Genomic DNA, 24,929 nt, shown 5'->3' on the forward strand with positions numbered 1-24,929 from the left:
AAGAAAACATCGACAAAGGAAATGACATGAAGTTGAGAAGAATAATGATGGTTCCTCTTGGAAGAAAAGAAGTATATTTTTTCTAGGTATTACATTGGGAGCATAATCTGATTCATCATAATCTCGATATCATGTACATTGAGAAGAATTGTTCCGAAAATATCCTATGGACAGTGTTAGGTGTTGCTAAAAAAACCAAGGATGACTTACAGGCTAGACATGATTTACAAGAATGGGGAATAAGGCAACCATTACACCCATAAGAACGTGGTTCTAATAAGGCATACTTACTTCCTACATGTTTTACTATGAATAGGGAAAATAAAGATGTGTTCTTAAAAGTATTGAAGGAAGTAAAAGTACTCGATGGTTATTCTTCCAATATTTCTCGACGTGTACAGCTAAAGGAAAGTACTATTTTCGGTCTTAAGAGCCACGATCATCATATACTAATGTAGCAATTACTTCCTATAGCGGCACGTAGAGCTTTGCGAGCATGTTGTTGAAGCATTAATCGAGTTCACCAATTTCTTTAGACAACTTTGCTCAAAGTGAACTTACCATCGATTTGGAAAAAAATCAAGATCGGGTTGTGCATACACTTTGCCGTATGGAGAATATATTTCCATGTCCTTCTTGAGTGTAATGGAGCATTTGCATCCATCTGGTGAGGAAGCATTGATTCTTGGAGCAGTCCAATTTCGATGGATGTATCTTATTGAGAGATATGTAAACATGCAGCTGTACTTTTTAATTATTTTAATTAGATTTGAAATTAATTATTTTTCTTATAGGTATCTGTTAACACTTATACGTTATGTTCGTAATCATGCCCGTCCTGAGGCCTCAATTGCTAAAGGGTACTTGATGGAAGAATGCATGAATTTTTGCATACTGTACTTAAATAAAGTGGAACCGAAACTTAATAGACCAGCTTGTAGTGATGATGGTGGTAGTGACTTTGGTCGTCCTATAACTAAAGGAGGTAAAACACAGAACCCAGTCTTAAATCATACTATTTGAGTAAGTCAAAGTATAGTTATTTTTCTTATCTTGAATTCTTCTTAATTCATTTTTTAAATAATAACATTCATGTACACAGCCAACACCTTGAAATACTTGCACGGGAAATGCCTCGATGAGCAAATCATTATATTAGAGAAGTTCATAATGAGACCTTTCATATATGGTTTAAAACTTATGTAAGTATTTTAAATTATTACATTTGTATAGTTAATATATAGATATATTAAATCAAAGTTGTTTCCCATTTGACTTCTTATAATGATATTATATAGGTTCAGACACAAATGCAAACCACCAATGCTGTATTTTCTGAAGAAATTATCAATTTGGCAAATGGTCCAAACAATTTGCACAAAATTCAAAAGGATATGTAATTAATGGCTCCAAATTTAGTATGAAAAAAACTGAAAAAATAGAACCACTCAAAATTCTGGGGTTGTTTTGAAAGCAGACACTATGAGTTATGCAAGTGCTAGGGACAATAATCCTCGCTTAGGTGATGTCATCTTTTATGGTGTGTTGAAAGATGTGGTTGAGATTCGATATACCAATGCCATGAAATTTATTTTGTTCAATTGTGATTGGGTTAATGGTCTTGGTGGAGTGAAAGAAGATGAGTTTAAATTCACGTTAGTGAATTTTAATAAGATTATCTGAGAGATAATGCAATAGGGATGAGCCTTTCATCTTAGCTGTGAGCAAAACAAGTTTGTTATGTACAAGACCTAGTGGATCCAGATTGGTATGTTGTTCTTAATATGACTGTTAGAGATCTATTTGATATGTATTCCAAAGATTCTTATCACAGTCCGGCGATGGTGCCTCAAGTTGAATTATATGCACCCCAGCAATTGGACGAAATTATTTATTTGAATGATGAAGATGTTGGTTGGGTGGTTGGGTGAGGGAAGGGGTAGATGGAATGATAGTAGACATGAATGTTTCGACAGAAGAAGCTGAGATGGAAGAATGTGAGTGAGAATACTTATCAATGCCTTTCTTCAAATAGTTTATTGACATTGTTTATTGCTGACTTTTTCTAATTATTATAATACAATATTCATCAATAATTCTAGTAGTTACTCTTCTATATAATGCTAGCTTGTCTATATGTATAAATATATATATTTAAGACGTAAGAACAACAAACTATATATGGAGTATGCAGGCTTTTACAGATAATTGGTTTTTTATTTTTTGTTTGAACGTGTAATTGGTTATACATGTCAATTCTTTTAAGCGGAATCATTATGTTTTTTTTTTTCTTATTGCAATAGATTATGGCCCTCAAGAGAGTAAGAGAACAATCAATGGAGGAATTGATTCCACATCTCCTGTGAGAGCTAAAAAGAGTAGATCACAAGCACGATCATCTCAGCTAGATGGATCAATTTCGAGTCAACCTCAACTTGTTGTATCTAGGCGGCCTCAACCTACCATCTGTGTCGGTTCACAAGCGATCATCTATATCGGTTCAATATCAACAACAAGCATCAATTGTGAGACAGACAGTCTCAATTAGAGACACAACAATGTCACCCCAATTTGTCTACTCCTAGTCATGAGGACAAGCCTTTGATAACGCCATCAAATGAAATAGGTTATTATGGCCAAACAACCATTGTTTTTTGCTTTATTTGGTGATTTATTTCATCATTAAAATCATATTGAATGTTTTACTCTAGGTGAAATTGAGCCTACCATCAATAGTCGGAGTGCTGCTTGTTCTATTGCTGAGTAGGGGACTAGAACAAAATTGCACATTGATTTTGATACTAAATGGAAATGGAAGCCAATAAGAAGAAAATGCACAAAAGTTTAGTACACAAATGGGAGTTATAGCATGAAATGCCCGAAAGGTCTCTCTGACAAAAGTTTCATGGAATGGTATGCCTGATCATATATTAGATGACATTTGGAAAGATGTGCAGATAAACAACAAAACACTAATTTTTTTTTACTGGTTACTATCTATTAATTGTAGGATAACACAGATGTCCCTTACGCATATAGATCCCATTGCTTAAAGGTAGTTGGTAATAGATGGGGAGATTGGAAATGTCGACTTACCAAATATGAGACCAATGAAGAGCGTTTAGCCATCACTCCGGCTCAAGTCCCTACAGACCAATGGAAGATACTTGTAAAGTATTGGGGTCTACCTGATGTTAAGGTACATAGACATAAGATACAATTACTGAGTTTATAGTAGTAATGAATGTTGACTGAATTAATCATATTGTAGGGATGTTCTAAAGCAAATAAGGCTCATTGTGCACTAAGAAGTGCCCCTCATAGGATCGGTCGTACTTCTTTTGCTAAAGTGAAAAATAAGTTAAGAGTGCTAATCTTATTTTTATTTTTTTTAAGCATGCAGTGGCGGCGGATCCAGACTTTCTTTAAAGGAGGGGCAATATTTAAAAGTCTAAAGCTTAAAAAAAAAAAAAAAAACCAAAAAAACCTTTATTTCATAAAAACTATCTATTATATTGATTGATTATGGGCTAAAAGGGTTTTTGTTTGTTGTATAATCTTCTATTATATTTTTCGACCAAAATAAAATATTATATTATATTGAGAATTTCTAAATTTTTAATAGGCAACATTTTGATTTTAACTGGGCTAAGCAATAGTTTATTGTTGTTTCTTTTTGGATTTAGTGTAGGTGACGATATGATTTTATATGACTTGGGTAGTGGGCCCATTGGGGCAATTTTGTATTTCCAATGGCTTAGAAACCAATTTTAGTGAAACACTGTGTTTCATTAAACATAATGAAACCAGACGATGCCGTTTCAGAAAAAGAAAAATTAGGGTATTATGTCTTCTTCTTCCTTCGTGAGGCAGTGCCTCAACCTCCATTAACAACACTTCTGCAACCTGTCATCTGCTAAATCAGTGGCACCATGAGAACTTGTGAGCACTACGCAGTTTCTGCGAGAGGAGGTGCAAGTGCTCCTCCTTGCGCCTCTGTGGGTCCGCCACTGCTTCCAGATTTTAATTTTATCTAGGAAAAAATCTATGGCCAAACTTGACAGCATTATTATAAAGAAATTTTTATTGCTAACATGGTTAAATTTCCTTTGTTATTAAGATGGAAGAGAAATGATAGAAAACAGATCGGTTGAGCTTGACAAGAAAAAATAAAAAAAAGAATGACGATAGCGAAGTTTTTGACTATGAGCAAATATTATTGTAAGTATGATGTAGTTTTTTTTCTTCTAAAAGTATATGTGGAATATTGACCCAAAAAAGAAAAAAAAAACGAATATGTGGGGTTGTGCATATGTTGTATCTTTTGACTAAGTTCAATATTGCATTATGATTTTATAGAATCAATTCAATCAGTACTTGGAAGAAAGGGAGGAGCATGAACAAGACGAGGATTATAGAGAGGAGCTACTAAAGTTATGGGACTGATGGACATGGACATGTTTGTATGTATCGGACAGGTATTACTCCATCTCAAGTGTTTGGTCAAATTTCAAGAGTTTCTGACATTAAGGAGAATAGTATACGAGAAGAGCTAGAGAGACAACACAATCTAAAATAGATGATCTTAGTCTCATTATGAATCTAAACTGAGATCTCATCCAAGTATGAGGATCTCAGTTCTGCAAATCCATCTCATGAAAGCTCATGTTGGTCTGCCAACCCAACTCAAAAGCGGAAGTGGACATGTATAATATGTTTTAGTGTAACTTTGATATCTTTTTACTTTATTATAAAGAATAAATTACAGTGAAGAGTTAATTAATATTGATTTCCATCTAACTTTTTATGTGTGTGTATATATATAAATTGGTGAGTTATAGATTCCAGGTGCATCAAGCCTACACCAACGAAGACTTAGTGTGAGTAGTGAACAGCAACATCAATTTGACCCAAAAGCATAAAAGCATGAAGCAATTGTTTTCATTAAAGGTATATGTTCACAAATATTTGCTACTCAAGAAAAATTGTAATTTTTTAAAATAATTTATTAATGGTTTTTAAATTTCTTTTTTCAGGTTTTGTACAATCATAATTCTCTTAGTATAATCTTGTGAACTTTGTTTGGGCATTTGAAACCAAAAATATGTTTATTCACTTTAGAGACAATGTTGTTCGCCCTTTGACTTTAAATTATTCTTTCCGTGATTGTTACTTATGTTTAGTTAATATATCAAATATAACAGTGATACATGAATGGTTTTTTTTTTTAATTATATTAATGTTAGTAATACTAAAAATACTTGAATATATCATAATACACTATGTTATTTTAGTTTTGGTGAGTGTATTACTCTTATTGTGAATATTAAAAACAAATGATGTAAATCTTGTTTTTGTTGAATATGTATTTGTATTTACAACATTCAATAGCCATCGTTATCACTATTACAACGGGTTCAAAGTGTGAAAATTATTTTTAAATCCAACGAAGAAACGGTTGCAACGCTGTACGCTTGCCATTGTAATTATTTTCACGACATGTAACCGTCGAATAAGCATCGTAACCTTTGTGACACCGCTGGTTGTGTCGCGTGAACAAGCATCACAAGACCATCGTAAAAAGGCATTTGCAATGTATGCTTGACCTTTCACGACGGGTTTCTAGCGTCGCATCTAGCCTTATCCTCTATTTATTGGCATCCTTATCTTGTTGGATTTGATAGGCATGCTGCTCTTGTAGGAGCTCTAACTTTCACTCCTATATTCCTTTGCCTCATTTCCTTGTTGAACCAATTCAGACAAGAACTTTCCACTTTGGTTGAGATAACCTTCAACACTTTTCCCTTTAATTTTTTCATCCTTCTGTTTATCTCTTCCCAACAACCTTTGAGTGGGCATGACCACATCATCTTAATCTTCCTCCAAATTGACTGTATTGCCATTATGGGAAGAATCTTTGAATGTTTGTGTGGGAGATTCATAGACAGTCATTCCATTTTGGGCAATTTTTTAAGATTTGCCAAGCATGATACAACTTGAAAGGCCTATTCGGAGGTTTATTATCATTCAAGAAAAGTGTTTTTGCATTCATATCCTACCCACGAAATAAAATAAAAATCAAGTTAATAATTGAAAAGAATTATAATTATAAATTTAAGCATTTAAAAAAGGGAGTTTCACTAAAACACCCAAAATGGGGGTTGAAATTATAAAAAAACCCAAGCACTATTTAAACATATAAACACACCCAACTCATCATTACAACCACACAACCCTAAACACACCAAAAAAGTTGACTATATTGATGAACAATAATAGTGATTGGGTTTTTATAAACAACTATATTTATATTTATAAATTTAAAATTAAAATTGTAATCAACATATTAGATTGAAGCCAATTGCATTGCACATTTGTCATACATGTCTTCCATAGAGAACATTGTTGGTTGATTCTTGAACCGAGAAGCGATAGTTTGCAGTGATTGTTGAAATAAAAAAATTCATTGACAGCAAATTAAATTTTGGCCTGAGTTTAAAAGTTGGGCTCAGCTAAAATGGTTTTGTGGGCTTGTTACTAAATTGGTTTAGGCCTCAATGAATTAATATTAATATTTTACAAAGAAAATATTAACGTACTGAAAGCAGTAACAGAACATGTACGTTGAGGGGGTGACTGCAATGGGAAGTTACTCCCACCCACACAGTACGTGAGGCCATAACTGGCTCCACTCTGTCAGTTCCTCTGGGTCTATAAAAAGGGACCAAAAGAGGGCAGAAAAAAAAGAGGAGGTGCTGCAGGAAGAAGGGCAGAAACAGAGGCAGGAGAGAAAACGCAGAGAGGAACCAAAGGGCTGCACATAAGGGGCGAGAAGTCTGAAGGAGGCAAAATAAAAAGCTGCTGCAGGAAAGAAAAGTCTAGAGAGAAAACGAAGAGGCTGCTGGGATTCTGATTAAGGAGGAAGAGAAAGAAAAGGGCAGAAGAAAGGCAAGGTATAAAGTTTATTTCTTCTGCCAGAAAATTTCATCATGTTTCTCTGTGCAGTATATTCCCTTGCTGCTCAAAACTCAAACATCTTATGTGAAGTTTAATTAAACAAGCCTCTGCAAATGACGTTTCCTGAGCATCACACTGAAGTCGACCTTTAAATAACAGTCATGGGGCACCAAATTGATGACAGATTTCCTATCAAAAGTTCAAAGTCCCCTTCCGCTGCTGTCTTCCATAAAGGCTTTGAGAATGTGCATTGCGAAATTCCTCCATGTCTTTGCTGTCAAAGAAGTCTCATGAGACTACTGCAGCAAAAAGAAATTCATCATTCTCAAAAAATAATTGAAGAATCATGTCCCTGCTTTTAGAGAAATCTCAAGAAATCACACAAGCGGGAGCTCGCAAGGACTCCTTATTAGAAAATATAGATGGGCTCAAGAACCCACTGTGATTGAGTGCTATGAGCACCTTGCAGGTGTTCATAGGCATATTTGATGAAAATCTTGCAGGTGTCGTAGGCATATTTGATGAAAATCTTGCAGGTGTTTACAGACATACTCATGAAAATAATGGTGCTTTTGAGTAACAAACAGAAAGACAAAGATATTCAAGGGGTTTCTGTACAAAAGAAAACTGTCTCTTGTCAGACCAAAACTTCCAAGTCAAGCACAAGAGAATTAATTTGCACCTCAATTTCCTGGAGCCTTGGAGTTTAACAAATAAAGAAGAAAAGAATGCACCAAAGCATCAGCAAACAAAAAAGAAAGGATGGAGGCATAGCCAACAAGAAAGGCTCTGCTGCTCTGTCAAGACGAATAATAAAAATAAGCAAATGAGCCATGTAAAGGCTCGTCTGAATACACTGCATCACTTTGAGGCCATATGGCCTTGAAAATTCTCCTTCCTCTATGAAACCCAACTCGTGCACTTCACTATGCTAGCTTGGAGGCTACAGCCAATTGGGTGGTGGAACATGAAAATAATCCAAACATAATGCCATCAGTACTAGTCAACACCAAAGTTGAGGCTCCAAAACCTTCTCTCACATCAGAGCAATTAAAAGCCAAACAACAAGAGCTTAGGGAGAAAGCTCGCAAGAAGAAAGAAGAAAAGCACAAAAAACCAAAAAAAGTAGCAAAACAAGCTCTGTATAAACAGACGTGGCCTCTTTAAATTCCATGACTTTCAATTCATGTTTAGTGGACTACATGGTCTGCTTTGACAGACATGAGCAAAGGAAGGGTCTTGCCTTGGTCTTTGCATCTCAGACCCAAGGCTCCGTATTGATTGTGACAGATGAGTAGTTGAAGAGATATATATAATCTGGTCCAGTTTGAATTGATTTGAACTACTCCAGATCCAGATGGGAATGACTCAGTTTGGATTAATCTCTACTACTCCAAATGGATATCGGTTTCAAATTCAATTGGCTCTCAAAGCTTTTCTGACATGGACTCTTTGTTTATGGGCCAACTAATAGAAATGTTAAGGCCCGAAAACAAATTAATGGGTTGATAAAATAAATTACCCATTAACTCTCAAAAGCCCAAAATATTTTATGGGTGGTCCAAATAAATTATGTGGTTAATGGATTAATCCTTAAAACCATATGTGAGTAAATTAATTGGCTCATCAAAATGCCTTTTTAATTTTCTTTGGACATTAACATTAAAAATGGTACAAAACCATTCCAAATTTTCTCATGAGTCATCTACCCTGCAAATTTTCAATGAGATCAAATTCAAATATCTCAAACATACAAATTCTTTTAAGGGGTCATTCATTCCTTGAAAGTCCAATCAAATTTTTTCTGAACTACGTCCGATTTGATTTCGCCAAGGATACGTAGGCAATTTGGAAATTCAATCCAAATACAACCGCAAGTCCAAACAAAATCCCTGGTTTACCTTAACCAAATTCGCCCCAAACACTTTTCCAATCATAAAATCAAATTGAATCCCTAGTCCAACCACATTCATCCAAATTCCATAAAATATTTCTCATACCACAAATTCTTTCAAAGGAGTCATTCATTCCTTGAAAGTCCAATAAAATTGTGTGAGAACTACAAAAGGCTTGATCCCTAAAATGGAGTATGTGCGCAGTCTAGGGTTCCCTGGATGCAGCCGCAACATCAAATCAAATTCCATTATTTATTTCATTCTTCATATTGGAATCAAAGGGTCTTTCTCTTTCCAAAGAGATTATAATTAAGAGATATTTTTATCTTGAATGGGTCGTACTCAATTAAAAATAAATTAAAAACTCTTATTTGTAAATAAGAGTGAGATTATGTTGAGTGAATTTTTAATTTTCTTATTACATTTTTTATCTAAGAGTGATCATACCCTGGCTCTGCTCATGCCCGGATTATTTCCCAAAAACTTTTGGTACACACGCAACCAAAATGAGTCGTTTGATTGATTGGTGACAATAGCTCCCATCTTCAGAGATGGAAACCTACTCTTTGCACAATGCCTCGTCTTCTTATGGTTATTCACACCTTTTTGGGATTTTGAGGCCATTCTCAATAAGAATGAAAGTAGAATGAAAAAATATAACAAAGGGAGAAAAGAAAAAAAATAATTTTTTGTGGATTATTTACCGAATGAATGGCTATTTATAGAGTTTGGAATAAGTTTTGGGGTTGGATCTTATTTAGATTAATTATAAATATTATTTTGACCGTTGGATTTAAATTTGAGTCGTTGAATGTGAAATTTTACAGTTCATATTGCCTAAAATTAATCATGATCGTGAAAATAAAGCCATTGGAATTTTTTTTTAAAAGCACACCTTTTGAATTTTTAGATGTTGGAATCACCTTTGCTAGAGTTGCCAGCTGTGTCACACAACTCTGCTGGCCAGACAGCAAAGCTGTCACGCAGGGCCCAACAACTTTTCTTCTCCACATGGGTTTCCACGTAAAAAATAAATAAATAAATAAAGCAAAATTTGGGCTCCACATAAAATACCGGTCCATGCAAAACTTGGACTGAAATTCCACCCCAAATTTGACATTTCTCACATTTCCACCCTCCAAAATACATGGATTGGAGAAGAATTTTGGACTCATAACTGAAAATTTGAGTTTCCACCCCAATGGTTGGAGATGGCCTAAAATGGCTAAACATAGTTTTAGTTGATGCACTTTCATGAAAGATCACATTTGATCATTTTTAGTTTATACTACGCTACTAGGCAAAAAAAAAAAAAAAACATTACCGAAACCCTAGCCGTTCTCTCCTTTGTGAATTCCAAAGAAAAACTCCATAGAGTCGGAGGAAGAAGCTCGTCATTGCCCCTCCTCTCTCATCGCCTTTTTCTTTTGAGTTAGTGAATAAGTCTACTGGGGCATTTTGAATAAGAAAGCTTTTATGGTGGTTTCTTCTGAGCCATTCTTAGATAGAAGTAGACATCACCCCTTTTAGGCTTTCTCAACTAAATCCTTTTCCCAAAACTCGGTCTCTAACACTGCTCATTTTCTCTAAATTTGGGTGTACATTGTCTTCGACGAAAGTTGCTTCAAATCACCCAATTATTCTTTGTAATATATTGTGAATACAACTTTGTTTTCTCATTTTCATTATTTGGAAACATTTCACAAAAATATATTTTAAAAATGTTACCATTTAATGGCCTTTATTCTCATATTAATAGTGTGGCTGACTTTTCTAACAAAAGAGTTAACATATGCTTTTATACGGTGTAAAAACCGGACGTCATCATCTAATTTTAAGGGTGTATTCAATTGAGATTTTAAAAGACTATTTAGGGATAAAAAAGTCTTGCATATTTAAGCAAAATATAATTACTTATAGGATTTTTTTAATGGATTTCTATAATCAAGATTTTTTACTTATGAATAAGTCACCCCACGTCTTAGGTTTGATTCTTCCCTCTCTTAATATCGCTTTTATACGGCCTCGCGCTTAAATCTCGCCAGACTTTGAGTAGATGTAAGAAGTCCCCACGTGGTCCTCGATGTTAACATGCGTGCTCCCAGTTAGTCCATGTCGTCATGTTCCGTCCAAAAGTCTGTTAGATTGATGACGCGGCACATGTCCAATGACACGACGCCCATTCTAAGGTTAGGTAGGGCTTGAGCTTAAGATTTAAAGGCACGCCCAATGTTCGCCTGCATATGCCCTTGTTCTTTTAAGATTTAATTTATACACTCTCTGACCTCATTTTATACTTAATCAAAATAATGTAATATGAATGATAAAGTAATAAACTTCTTATTTTGTTTACACATATTATAAATTAAGTTAAATGTTTCAAGTAATAAAGTAATAAACTCCTCATTTTACTTTCGATTTGCCCCATATCTTTTTTTAATAGAAAATTAAGTAGCTTAATTAAATTTTACTCAAAATCCCCCCCCCCCCCGGCAGTCAATTTTTCATATATTTCATCCATCTTGTCGTCAAATTAGTCACGTGGGAGGCATGTGATGCCCTTTTATAGGGCAAAACTGTCCATTCTGTGGGTCATTAAAGTTCAATTGTTTGAGCGAGCTCGAACTAAAAGGTTTTTTAGCACGACTCTTCCAAGTCTCCTGGGGGTTGTTTGTTACACATGTTTGACTTGGTAGTATTTTGGATATTTTGGTATTGAGCTGTGATGCTCTTGTTTTGGATGCATGCTTCTGGATCATTGGGATATGCAGTAATTGAGCTTTCATGCTCTTATTTTGGATACAATTGGTAGTTTTTTGGATATTTTGATATTGAGCCGTGGTGCTCTTATTTTGGATGCTTGCTTCTGGATCTTTGGGATATGTAGTAATTGAGCTATTATTGTCTTATTTTCGTTTGGATAACATTACCTTTGTTTTGGATATTTGAATATTTGGTAATTGAGCATTATTGCTATTGTTTGGATGTGTATTGCTAATTTCCATATATTCATTTGTTTGGTATGTCAAAATACATTTCAAAATAATTTTTAAAATGTGGTCCTACTTTGGGTTTGCAATATTTATGTTGGGCCGCATATACATTCTATTAACATCCATTTAGTAATAATTGATAAATAAACAAGCATTTAATCTCACTTCAAGTTTCAATCGGGCTTCAAGCGACCACCGACATATTCAAAACCAAACCCAACAAAAATAATAAATAGGATTTGAATTCAATAACCATATTAAAGTCCCAAAAATATATTTTATTTTGCTACTGAACCAAGTTGAAACCCTAGGCTACCTATGTACTCCTTTTCTTAAGTGATTAAGCCACACATAGTTCTTTCTACCATAAAACCAAAAAGAAATCATCCGGATACATAGCTGAAGACATCAATTGCTTTTGGTACCGTTGAATTATATACATACTTTCATATCGCGAAACCTTACTAACTCATTCGTTCAATCCCATTACAATTTTAACTCCGTACCTTTCCTAAGATCAAGCCTTTTTATCTAAAATTCCATTCTTTGGGAAATCCTAGTCGGACACCCAGAGTAACTCGATATGTACTGTAGCAATTCCTTGATAGCTGGACACATGTAGAGCAACATCAATACAGGTACATGCAATTTTTGTGGTCGGACACCTGAAGCAATATCAATACATGTACATGCAACCCAACTGGACCGAACACTCGATATGTATATGAGTACATGCAATTTACTGGCCGGGTACAGGTAAATTCTCTTGGTCGAACACCTGTATCCAAACTAAAGGTACATGCAATATTCTTTCCCAAAGGAAACTTATAAAAATCCTTTTCCAAATCCTTAACTGAATTCCTTTTCCAATAATCAACATTGCAAAAACCATTTCCCATTTTCCACTTTCCAAACTACTCATCATTTATGAACATGCGTATACATTTAAAATCATCCCAAGCCATATCCGAATAAGAAACATAAATACATCACACTTGAACTGAAATGTAAAGCAATAAAATAATAAATTCATAAACACCTGAAATTCATCTTGCTATAAACGATAATTAAACAAGAAATCAAACTTGCCCAATTAACAAATGGGCTTTAAACTATCAAACAAAGTCAATACAAACATCCCATTCTTAATCCGTAAATTCTTACATGCCCTTAAGAGATCCAAGGAAAGACATATTCTAAAACAGGACCGATCCGATGGAACCATCATAAAACCTAAAAATCACATAATATGTGAAATTCATTCACCGACCAAACAAAGAATCTCTCGTATCCAGGCATACCGTCGTCTCAGTAACACGTAGAATAATTTTTAGGACCAAAATATAATTTGAAAAGTGGTTTATGAGTGCCACACGCCGCCTGCGTGGATCGCTGTTCGATTTATAAAAATTTCCACATCGACGAGTATATACCTATATAGGAAAACATTCGTACTAAACTGACTAGAGTTTATACTTAACTCGACTACTCAAGGTGGTCACGGTTTGGCCCCAAAACACTCTCTAACCGTGGCCTTAATGGGTGTCCACAATAAACCCTAAAACTGGAAAATCAAGCCCAAAACCCTATACCAATAGCTAGAACACGAAAGAGGATGAAGTTTCACACCTTAATCGACGAAAATGGTGGTAGGAGTTGCTAGAAACTATCGAAACTCGACTCGACTTTCTTCTTAGCTGTTTACTCGCTATGTGTGGCCTAGGGTGGTGGGGTATTTGCCCACCATGATCGTCAACTCAAGGGCCTTTTTCCCGACCTAACGACTCGGGACGGCTTGAAGGTGATGATCGTGCCTAGAAGGCTCAAGGCCGCGTTGCGCATAGAGAAAAGAGAGGGTCGTGGAGAGAGAAAATAAGGAGGAGGTATCGGTCGGGTACGTTTTTAAAGAACAAAATTTCAAATTCCCAACAAGTCCTTTTCTTTTGACTGAATTTCTCGCTTAAACTCATAATTGAGCATGCCATCTCTACGAACTCGATAACAAGCTCTACGCGATGGCGATGTGACTCAATCTCCCAAAAATGATCTAGAGCAAAAAGTGACTAAAATGCCTCTATGTAACAACCCAAACCTAAAATTAATATTTAATTATTAATTTATTGGAAGAAAAGACTAAAATGCCCTTAGAATATTTTATTGAGGAAAAGTTGACCTTTTGATTGGGAAGGAATTTAGGAATTTTCAATTATATCGTTGCGTATACGCATCAAGGTGAGTCCGTAGACATGTAATGGGCTCAAATCGGAGTTGTATTGAGAGGGTTACGCTCAAAATATGTTCAGCAAAATAGTAAATTACGAAGTCAGATTTTTAAAACTCAATCTCTCTCTCTCTAGAGCACTGATAGCTCCTCTCCCGATTTTTTTTCACCATGATATTCTCCCCTTGGTACCTCGCGGCCAATACAGTCACGAGATGTCACGGTCACAAATGATCGACCTAGCTCCTTATCACTGTGCCTTGTTCACAATTGGCCAGCCAAGACGCGGAAAACCATGTTCTCCAACCTGTTTTTGATAGAACTTGGCTAACTGGTTTCCCTCCTCCGCCACCAATCCGGTCGTGAGGTATGAATTTCTAGCTATTTTTCATGATCTAGCCTGATGGTTGAGTAGGATTTGAGGAATTTCTAGCGTGAGATGGTTAATTCGAACCTAGAGTTCGGCCGGTTTGAAATCACTTTCAGCCATTTCCGCCACTTTTGGGTAGGTCCAAGAACAAAAGTGGTTCCAAATAGGTGTTTTACCTAGGATAGGTGTCTTGAGCCGAGCGTTGAGTTTTTCCGCGAGGGTTTATCGCGAGACCACGCACGCCACATGTGCCAAAGGTGGCGGCGCGTGGGCAGCAGGGTGGGGACCATAATCAGTCCTAGAATGATCTCCTAGTCCTCACGAGCCGTAGGATTTCACGTAAACTTAATTCGGATATTGTTTGAACCTTGAACTGATCTCGCATATTATGCAATTTCGTTCGTAGTTTGAACCGTTGATCGCCGCCTTTTCTAGTATGTTAATCTAGGTATTTCCGATCGTATATGATTTGACGGATCGTAAACGGAGTCCCGAAACTCGAAATGTCAGCCCTAGAATATGTTCTACGGATAAGTAAACCAGCTACAAATAAACAACCGGCATGAGTCAAGAATGAGGAAAGAACTACATGTGGCTTGAAATGGCTTGTCGCGCAACCACGAGTTAGGGCCCCAGAGTTTGTGTTATCGCTGTGTCTTTGGTCATTTATGACCCACCACCTGTTAGTTTTAAATGTGTTTCACCCAGATTCCAAAGTGGAAATTGATCATCGTTTCACCCTATGCCTAAAGGAAAAAAAATTGTAATTTCAAACTAATTTTCCAAAATAAAATATCATTTTGGGTAGGGATGTTATGTGCTGCATCTCAAAGGATTGTTTTCTGTGGTCACCTTCTACACCTCATGTGCATAGTCGTGTATTTCAATCATGTGAGAGATCTCTTTAGCATAGTTGTACTTAGAAAACATTGAGTCACAGTATTTGCAAAATACCAAATCATCATAGGGATCCATCTCCTCAACTTGACATTAATACAAAACAAAATGTTAGAACATAAGCAGTCAAAGCCAAGGCCCAAAGAACCTAACCCAAATCATCAATCAAAGAAGGATGCTGAATAACAAAAATGAATATTAGTAGAGTACACTCCTTTGAGTAGCTTAGGCATCATCATTTGTCTCGCGGCCGTAGGCCAAATTAGGTAGCCCGAGGCCTAATGGGCCAAAGCCTGGCCTAGCTTGTTTTAAGGTTAGGCAGGACTTTGGCTTAGGATTTGAAACACTTAGCACGGCCCGGCCTAGGCCCTCCCAAGGCCAAACCACATATACCCTTCCTTTTTTAAGATTTAATTGTTGTACTCCTTAACCTCATTTTATACTTAATCAAAATAATGTAATATGTATGATAAACGAATAAACTTCTTTTTTTTTTTACACATGTTATAAATTAAATTAATTTTTCCATGATGTCTAACATTTTGTAATAAACAAGCAATATACATACGTTTTAGCGTCCAATTTTTGTCAAGTTCAAATTTAATGGTTCAATAAAGAATTTGAAGTAATGAGAGAAGATTCTTTATCCATCACGTTTGACAAAAAAAAAAAAAGTGCAACAATAAGATTTAAAAGATTTAGTTTTTTTTTAATTTTAAATTTTTAAAAAAGGCATGTGGTGTTTAGTTTATGCCGCCCGCCTAATGGGCGGGCCTCGCCAAGTCTTTTGAAACTTCAGCCCTGTTTGAAAATTTTAAATGCTCGAAAGACCGGCCCGAACCTTAAAATTTCAGGCCGAGCAAGGTTTTGAACAGAACATGACGTCATGGAGTACTTGTGAGAATGCATGTTAACATTGAGGACCACAAATGATATACAAAAAATAAAAAGGATGCAACCTAATAGTTTCGTGAACCTCAGGGATGTTTTGTGATAAAAATCTTTAAAAAAAATTCCTAAGTCACCCAACAAGTAAGTCATGTAAGCCCAACATTTGAAAACTTAACCCAAGATTCATCACTATAAATATAGAGATAAAAAGTAATTAATATGATATGAAAACATTTACAACTCACAAATATGAGTAATTTTTGGGTGTTCCGAGTACACCATGTGGCTAGTGTACCATCCAATAGACAGAAGACATATGAAATATTTGCAATGCAGCCCGCCACATGTTATAAAAAGAAATGCAGTAAGTTAGACAATAATTCCACATGTCCTATGTTGTACCATCCACGTGGTGTACCAGGAACATATAAAAATTTCTCCACAAATACAAGCTAATAACAATAGCATTTAGTGCATACGTTATGAGACATTTTTCCCTCTTTAGAGCTCCAAAGTATGTTGAAGAGAGTCAACTCTTTGTGTACGTAGGCCAAAATACAATGATTCTATCACTGAGACGACATTGCTTCACGACAAATGCTTCCACATCACAATGTAAATTAACAATCTTGAGGGAAAAGGGAGAGGAGAAGAGATGAAAGGAGATGGGAGAAGATAGGGAAGGAGGCCAACCCCCAAATGGGGTGGCGACTGAGACTTTTTTAGTTAGGCTTTTCTCAGAGATTGTTTAGGGTTTTTTTGCCTTCTTAAAAAAATTTCAAATACATTTTTACAATAGGATGACACCCACAGGAAAAAAAAAAAAAAAAACCTACATCACCACAGTGAGGTTAGCACTAAATAGGTATCAAACTCATGACAAATATATATCATCTTCACATATGTGAATCAAACTTGAGACATTTCCAACCAAGTGGGGATAACTACAATTAGACTAAAGGCTAATTTGTACACATTATTAGCTCATACTATCTTGAAAGATATAAAATGTCCTTCAAACTAAGTAAAAAAAAAAAAAACAGAAGATTAATAGTTAGGATAAAAACAATAATCAATCGAGGAGAAACCATGTCATCGGTGAGATGATATAGCATGATTGATGTCCCAAGTGTTTTATATTCCAACTTATTAAATCCCAAATTGATATGATATAATTTCATTTGTTCTGTTTTTCAAACAAGCGATAGTGAAGGAAGGGCCAATTGAACCTAGGACATGAAGTGCATGGGTAAATGTTCTTAACTACTTCAGTTATAAGACCCTTGATAATTTCATTTGCTTTTGTTTGGTTTCGTTAATAACTTTATTTATTTACAACCAATAAGTAACAAACATACTATGCATGTTCCACATCAATTGATATTAAAAAGTTTGGATAATATGTAAAAGACTTCTAGCTCAAGTCATTAAGAACATTTCCCTGCAACAAAGATCCTGTATTTAAACCCTCCTTCACTTATCTTTTTCACGAACCAAATGGGATCTAAGAGCATCTCCAAAAAAGTATGCAAAAAAGTAAGCAAAGCCTTGCCACATAAACATTTTTATCCATTGTAGACATTTCTTTTTCTTTTTGCCAAAATGGAGTAGACATTCAAGGCGACAAAATTTACCTATCCCTCTAATAAAGGAATGTTGCACATCTCAAAAGTAATATGTATTAAGTCCCACTAATATTTTATAACAAAATATCATTTCCTCCCTCCCATCTACTTTTCATAAAAGAGAAAAATAAATGTAAAATATAAAAATAAAATAATAAAATAATAGTTAATACAACTATATTATCAAGTTGATTGGAGTGATCAACTTAACGAATGCATAAACAACATGTCACTTAAATTGTTGAATTACATATTTGCCTAGCTCATTTGCATAGTATCTTGAAGATGACGTCTTTAATTAGCTGAAAAAGAAAATTTAAAATGATGTGACTTAAATGGCAGCTTACCAAAATTTGCACTTAAGAGGTAAACTTGCACTAGAAAAAAAAGGGCAACTTACCAGAAAAATTGGTCACTTAAATGATGTGACTCAAACCTTCATTATTGGTTCACAAAGGAAGAACGCATGGACAATGATGATCACGTTGACACGTGTGTCAAATGTGACGGGATTCAGCGGGCCACTTCATGACACGGAGGCACAGTTGACATCCACCACATACCACTTGGGTTTGTCGTCGTCAAGAACAGGCCACACAAGCTTCACCTTTACAAATCTCTTTGGGTCACTCGGAGAGTTTGGGCTGCAAAATGATTTCTTCTCTCGTTCTCATATCTCTCAGCTCTCTGGTAAGCAATAAGTTCTCTACTTTAATTCACTGTGAGCTTCCTTTCTTGTAGATTTTTGTACTTTTGTTCTTCTAAATTCCCAGAAAAATCTTTTCAGGATTGAAAGGATTGTTCTGGCTTTAATGCTAGAGCTCCAATTGCTGTTTTCTGTATGTATGTGTGAAAATTAAATTTCCTAAAGTGAACCCATCTCGGAAATTTTGAGTTCTCAGTTGGGAACTGCGAGAATTCTTCACGCCCAGACTGTAGTTTCAGGAACTTCAGGCGACCCAGTTTGAGTTTTAGGGAGATATCTGGAAAAAGTGTTGGGAATTCATGGATACATTACTTAAAACTCATAACAAGCTTGAATTTTTGCACCCGCTTCATGGGTTTTCAGAGAAAGTTAGTAATTTGAATTCTTCGAAGCTTCAAAACCAGGAGCTGAGATGTGGCCTTAGAAAGTCTCATATGAAATTGAGCCGGACTGGTCTTGTTAAGGCTAGTAGCAGTGCTCTTCTGGAGCTTGTTCCAGAAACCAAGAAGGAGAGTCTTGACTTTGAGCTTCCCATGTATGACCCATCAAAGGGTCTTGTGGTGGACCTTGCAGTTGTAGGCGGCGGTCCTGCAGGACTTGCCGTGGCACAGCAAGTCTCAGCGGCAGGGCTTTCTGTTTGCTCGATTGACCCGTCTCCCAAATTAATTTGGCCCAATAATTATGGTGTTTGGGTGGATGAATTTGAGGCCATGGATTTGCTTGATTGCCTGGACACTACCTGGTCTGGTGCTGTTGTGTTCATAGATGAGCAGACGAAAAAGGATCTTGACAGACCTTATGGAAGGGTTAACAGGAAGCAGCTTAAGTCCAAGATGCTGCAAAAATGCATATCGAATGGTGTCAAATTTCACCAAGCTAAAGTAAATAAGGTTATTCACGAGGAGGAAAAATCACTGTTAATTTGCAATGATGGTGTCACTATTCAAGCTGCTGTGGTTCTTGATGCAACTGGTTTTTCAAGATGCCTTGTACAGTATGATAAGCCCTACAATCCAGGTTACCAAGTGGCTTATGGGATTTTGGCGGAGGTTGAAGAGCATCCATTTGATGTAGATAAGATGGTTTTTATGGATTGGAGAGACTCACACTTGAACAATAATATCGAACTGAAGGAGAGAAATGCTAGGATCCCTACTTTTCTATATGCAATGCCTTTTTCATCCAATAGGATATTTCTTGAAGAAACTTCCCTGGTAGCTAGGCCTGGAGTACCTATGAAAGATATCCAGGATAGGATGGTTGCTAGGTTAAGGCACCTAGGCATTAAAATTAAGAGCATTGAAGAGGATGAGCATTGTGTCATTCCAATGGGGGGCCCCCTTCCAGTGCTCCCTCAAAGAGTTGTTGGAATTGGTGGTACAGCTGGGATGGTGCATCCTTCAACTGGTTATATGGTTGCAAGGACTCTGGCAGCGGCTCCTATTGTTGCAAATGCGATAGTTCAGTACCTTGGTTCTGATCGAATTCTTTCAGGAAATGAACTGTCTGCAGAAGTTTGGAAAGATTTATGGCCCATAGAAAGGAGGAGACAAAGGGAGTTTTTCTGTTTTGGTATGGCTATTCTGCTTAAGCTTGATTTGAAAAGTACTCGGAGGTTTTTCAATGCATTCTTTGATCTAGAACCCCGTTATTGGCACGGATTCTTGTCATCTCGACTCTTTCTACCTGATCTTGTATTTTTTGGGCTTTCACTGTTTTCTCATGCTTCTAATGCTAGTAGAATAGAAATTATGGCAAAGGGGACTCTTCCTTTGGTAAAGATGATCAACAACTTGATACAGGATAGAGATTAGGACTGATGTTATTTGTATTAAGCAAATTGCGTCGATAAATTTGCATCTTTGAAAATACTTACAATTGCTAATAGTTGTCAGCAAATCATTATGAATCAGCTACTCTTTTTTTATAACAAAAAGGAAAAAAAAAGGAAGAAAAAGGAATCATCTGTGCCTTATTATTATATGTACAATACTTAGCTTACAGAAACTCTTGTTGTTGAACATGGCTTTAATTATTTTAAATTTCAAATAATTTACCTAGTTGTGTGCTTACTTGCAAGTCAATTTGTTTATTTATTTATTGATTTTTTTTTTATGCTGTGCAATCAAATCAATGAAGGTTAGTTTTCTTGTCCTGTCGGTTTACCCATTTTGGTTTGTAAGAAAAAAGGAAACGAACAAGAAAGAATAATGGTTACTGTTGCATTGCTGAGACATTACCTCTAAATCATGAGCTGTACAGGCCAGGTTTTGAAGATGGAAAAGTTAATTGAAGTTGATGCAGAATTCATAGGGTCACAACAAGAAGTAACCAAGAAAATCATTAAGCTGAAACAAAAAGCAAAAAACTCTAATCTCAATCCTTTTCTAAAATTGTTTAGACTAAGCTTGTTTACACCTCATCTGAAAATGTTTGGACTAATCTTTTTGTCAAGTTGGTCTAATTGAGGTCGGTTAGAACTTAAAATGCAACCCCAAATTCGATTCAAGCTGAGCTTTTTGGGTGGCTGCATTTGGTTTTGTCAATTTGAACAGAAAATTCGATTTGAGCTGAGGTTGCTGTGCACCTGACCAATTTTGTCAAGAGGCTTTTGAAATGTTTAGGAAATGTTTCTTACAACATGTAACATGCTGGTTAGTTTACAGAAACTCATAAAATATGCAACATATGGAAGCACTTCTACTTATAAGTGCTTTTACCAAAAACACTTTTATTATAAAGACGTTGAAATTTTCATAAGAAACATAAGTGCTTCTTGGAAAAACACTTGGGAGTGCTTCAAGAAGCACATGACAGGTGCTTCTCCAGAAAGCGCTTTTATGGCCTAAAAGCGCTTTTAAACATTTCTGCCAAACGCTATCAGAAGCGCTTTTGGTTGTCAGAAAGCACTTTTAACTATTCTAGAAGCACTCCCAAAAGGGCCCGGAATCACTTGGTTGCTTAAACGAAAACTTACAAACACATTGGCCACACAAAATTAAATTACATTCTGATAAACACCTCAACCAATTAAGACAACTTGGCTTATTATAGTCACACTTGCACACACACAAATTTAAATGAGAACTGAAAGGTTGGATACCAGTACAGGCACCGGCAACTAGAAGGTATAAAACCATGTAGCCAAACAAACCAGAAAGAAGAAATGCATGTAAAAACAACCGAAGCATGTATTTTAGTAACTGTATGTATCTCTCAGGTTTGGTGTAGCCGTGTTTTCAAGTACTGGCATACAGCCTCACAGGGAGAGGGTTAAGAAGGGACTGTGTACCAAGTCTGAATGCCGCTTAACCCAAGTGCTGATAAGACCCCAAGGAAAGCCAGGATAGTCCAGGGGCTACTGAAATGATCGTGACAGAACTGAGACATCCAGGTCTTCCACTTGGTTTTGTAGTGCTTTTCTAATTCGGCTTTAACACTGAGGTATATGGCAGTGTTAGGCACCAAGTCAGTGCCTATCTCATTGAAGAGTTTAGCCACCTCCTCATCACTCCCCAGAAAGTTGAACAGCACAGACGCTGACCTTAGCTTCTTAACATCGTCAGTATGATCAATGAGTGCATCGAGGAAACCTATGTAAGAGGTAACCCCGTAATCATTTGGGAAATCAGGACACATTTCATAGGCTATCAAATTCATGAACTTAGGCCCTGTTGAGTCGTCTACTGATATTGGAGGAAGACTAAGGAATCCTGCAAAGCAATGAGACTTAAAAGATATGTCCCCCAAGAAGTTAGTCTTACTGGGCTGAAAATGTATCCCGCTGCACTAAGCTCCTGCACGTTACGAAAAGTTTGTTTAGAGGAATCTCCAACTTCTTTCTTTGGAACATCCTTTTTTGGTGGACCTCGAATTCTTTTGCACAGAACGTCAAGAAGATGAGTGGGCTCTTTTGGTTGTTGTTTCTGATTCGCGTCCGTTGTTATGCCTGATTGTTGAACATCCTTTTTTGGTGGACCTAGAATTCTTTTGCGCAGAAGGTCAAGAAGATGAATGGGCTCTTTTGGTTGTTGCTTCTGATTCGCGTCCATTGTTACGTCTGGTTGTTGCTTCTGATTCGCGTCTGTTGTTACGCCTGGTTGTTGCTTCTGATCAGTGTCTGTTGTTAAGCCTTCTTGTTGCTTTGTTTCTGTGTTTTCTGTTATGTCTACCTTATGTTCCGTGCTTGCTGTTGTGTCTGGTTCTTGCTTCTGTCCCCTGTTTTCTGTTTTTCCTGGTTGGTGCTTCTGTTCCTGCCCTTTTGATTGCTTCTCAACGTGTACAATAATGTGCATCTGAACAAAACTCTCGATTGCGCTCTTCAAATCCTCACGTTTGTCGCTTGAGCTCATCAACAGCTCGAGGACTTGATATGGGATTTGATTCTCCAGCAAGAATAAGTCTTGCTGTGCAAAGGCTACCTGGTCTCTTTTGATCTCAAACCCTTCATGCTCGTTCATGAGGGAGTATATGAATTGTAAGGTTGAACACCCATCTAAGAACAACATCCAGGCGAGGTCATCATCATCAATGTGCTCTGTTGCTTCCTTGACGTAGCATTCCCTTAGTTCTTTGATCTTCTCCTCAATCTTCTTATACAAATCTTCATCTTTCTGGCCAACAAATTCGGCAAACTTTTTTGTCAACATACGCTTGTATTTTTGTGCCAGCTTGCACCTTGGATTACCACGATGGAAAGGGCCAATTGCTACTGCCCTTGGCACATAGTATTTGTCGAAATTTTTGTGATCCCGGAGCATGAAGGGAACCTTTTGGATCTTCGGTTGCGAGCTGGGAATTGGACTTTTTGGTGCATCCCTCAATTTTCTGAATCTCTTCTCCTTACGACTTTCCCTTACATCCCCCATGGAAACTATGGTTTTTTCACTTCCAATCTCAGGCTATTTTTTAGTTGCTTGTCTAAACAAAGCAAAGCTTTGATATTCCCTAGTTTCTGCATTTTATAGTAAACCATAGGTTTTATGCACTTGAAATTTAACTAAGAATATAGGATCTGTCACCCTTATTATTCAAATATATTTGGATGTGCACTTTGCTATTGAGCAAGTAGGCCGAAAGGAAAAAGCAAATATAATGACTTTATTTGCCTGGGAGGCTTAGAATAATTTCTTGAAATTCACACATTTGGTAGTGACTTTAACTTCATCACAAGGTTAGCATATACGCCGATCATTGTATAAGGAAGAACTCTTGCTTGGGAAAACCAAAAAGTTGTTACTTGCAACTTTATTCTCGTATCTAAGCAACTTCTGTAAAAACTCTACCAAAGGAACTACTGGTTATATGCTTGGGGTCCAACTAAAAACTTTAAACTCACAACTCATCACAGGAAGCAGAAGCTTATTTGCCACAGCAAAAGAAAAAAACTAGTCAACACAACCAATTTGATACTCTGTAGTAGCACAGAGAGGCACCAAAAGCATTATGACACTCAGCTACATAGTCTGATCGCAGCATCAGACCATCAAAGTTTAGTTTAACAAATTAACCAGGCGACGGAGAGCTTTTTATTGCGACAAATCCACCCGTAAAGGGTTCAAGATATATCGAATAATATGCGGCGAATTAAAGTCAATATAACTCTGCAATCGACGTTAAGGATCAATTTTAGTGAATTAAAGTCAATATAACTCTGCAGTCGAAGTTAAGGACCAATTTTAGTGCATTGTGAGGGAACAACAGGCACATAAGCTTCACAACTAAAAAGCCTGGAATGTGAAATATTGGGTTGCCTCTCAAAAGCAAGTTGTAAAATAGAGTATTGATGGTTGGTATAATAGTTCTGAACCGAGCAAAAGATTGTAAAAGTGAATATTGATGGTTGGTAACGGTTCTCAGTCGTAAGTATGATGCTGCATATGTCTCCAAAATTGGCGGCTTCGTTCTCAAAAGCAAAGTGCGAGCAAGACGCTTAATAGAAACTGCTGCTAAGCCATCAATGCCCAAGTCACATGCAATAGTTATCAAAAGTTTTGGAAAGTAAGCTTAGGAGCGTTAGGAATTGTGCTCGTAATTTAGTTACTTGATAATAAGTCTAGCAAATGCAACATTACGAGTTTACAAGTGAAAACCCATCTTGCAGATGCATCTACTAAAATCATAAAATAGTATCACTTAAATGAGGCTAGCTTATTATCATTCCATTTGGTTTCGAGAGTTTCTTTATTTAAACAGTATCTATTTGTAATGGTCTATGGACTTATACTCGAGTTTTATATTGGTCCTCCAATTCATTTTTGAATCATTTTGGTCCTCCAATTATCTCGCACATGTTTCAATTTTTACTTTTTCCCTCAAATTTCATCAATTTTCTATCTATTGGACCTGTAAAATCGTCAATTTAGATACAATTA

The 24,929-nt window shown here is 36.4% G+C and overlaps 1 protein-coding gene and 2 pseudogenes across 2 annotated transcripts; 2 read left to right on the top strand and 1 right to left on the bottom strand.

The window, feature by feature from the left end:
• Window positions 1–1,960: 1,960 nt before the first annotated feature.
• LOC148914834 (uncharacterized) lies at window positions 1,961–4,712 on the top strand (annotated as a pseudogene).
• A 13,702-nt stretch (window positions 4,713–18,414) lies between these two features.
• On the top strand, window positions 18,415–20,615 carry LYC (lycopene cyclase). Its single transcript, XM_008242507.2, has 2 exons — window positions 18,415–18,539; window positions 18,637–20,615. Exon 2 carries the CDS (start codon window positions 18,855–18,857, stop codon window positions 20,367–20,369), a length of 1,515 nt encoding a protein of 504 aa, XP_008240729.1. The 5' UTR covers window positions 18,415–18,539; window positions 18,637–18,854; the 3' UTR covers window positions 20,370–20,615.
• Window positions 20,616–21,539: 924 nt separating this feature from the next.
• LOC148914835 (UPF0481 protein At3g47200-like) lies at window positions 21,540–23,546 on the bottom strand (annotated as a pseudogene). Its single transcript, XR_016122709.1, has one exon. The product of XR_016122709.1 is annotated as a UPF0481 protein At3g47200-like (transcript).
• Between the last annotated feature and the right edge of the window lie 1,383 nt (window positions 23,547–24,929).

The sequence above is a fragment of the Prunus mume genome, linkage group LG8 (genome assembly GCF_029339155.1).
Source record: "Prunus mume cultivar Tortuosa linkage group LG8, ASM2933915v1, whole genome shotgun sequence".
NCBI lineage: Eukaryota > Viridiplantae > Streptophyta > Magnoliopsida > Rosales > Rosaceae > Prunus > Prunus mume.

Coding starts and splice junctions, on each gene's coding strand:
- LYC (XM_008242507.2), top strand. CDS start 18,855: ATGGATACATTACTTAAAACTCATAACAAGCTTGAATTTTTGCACCCG.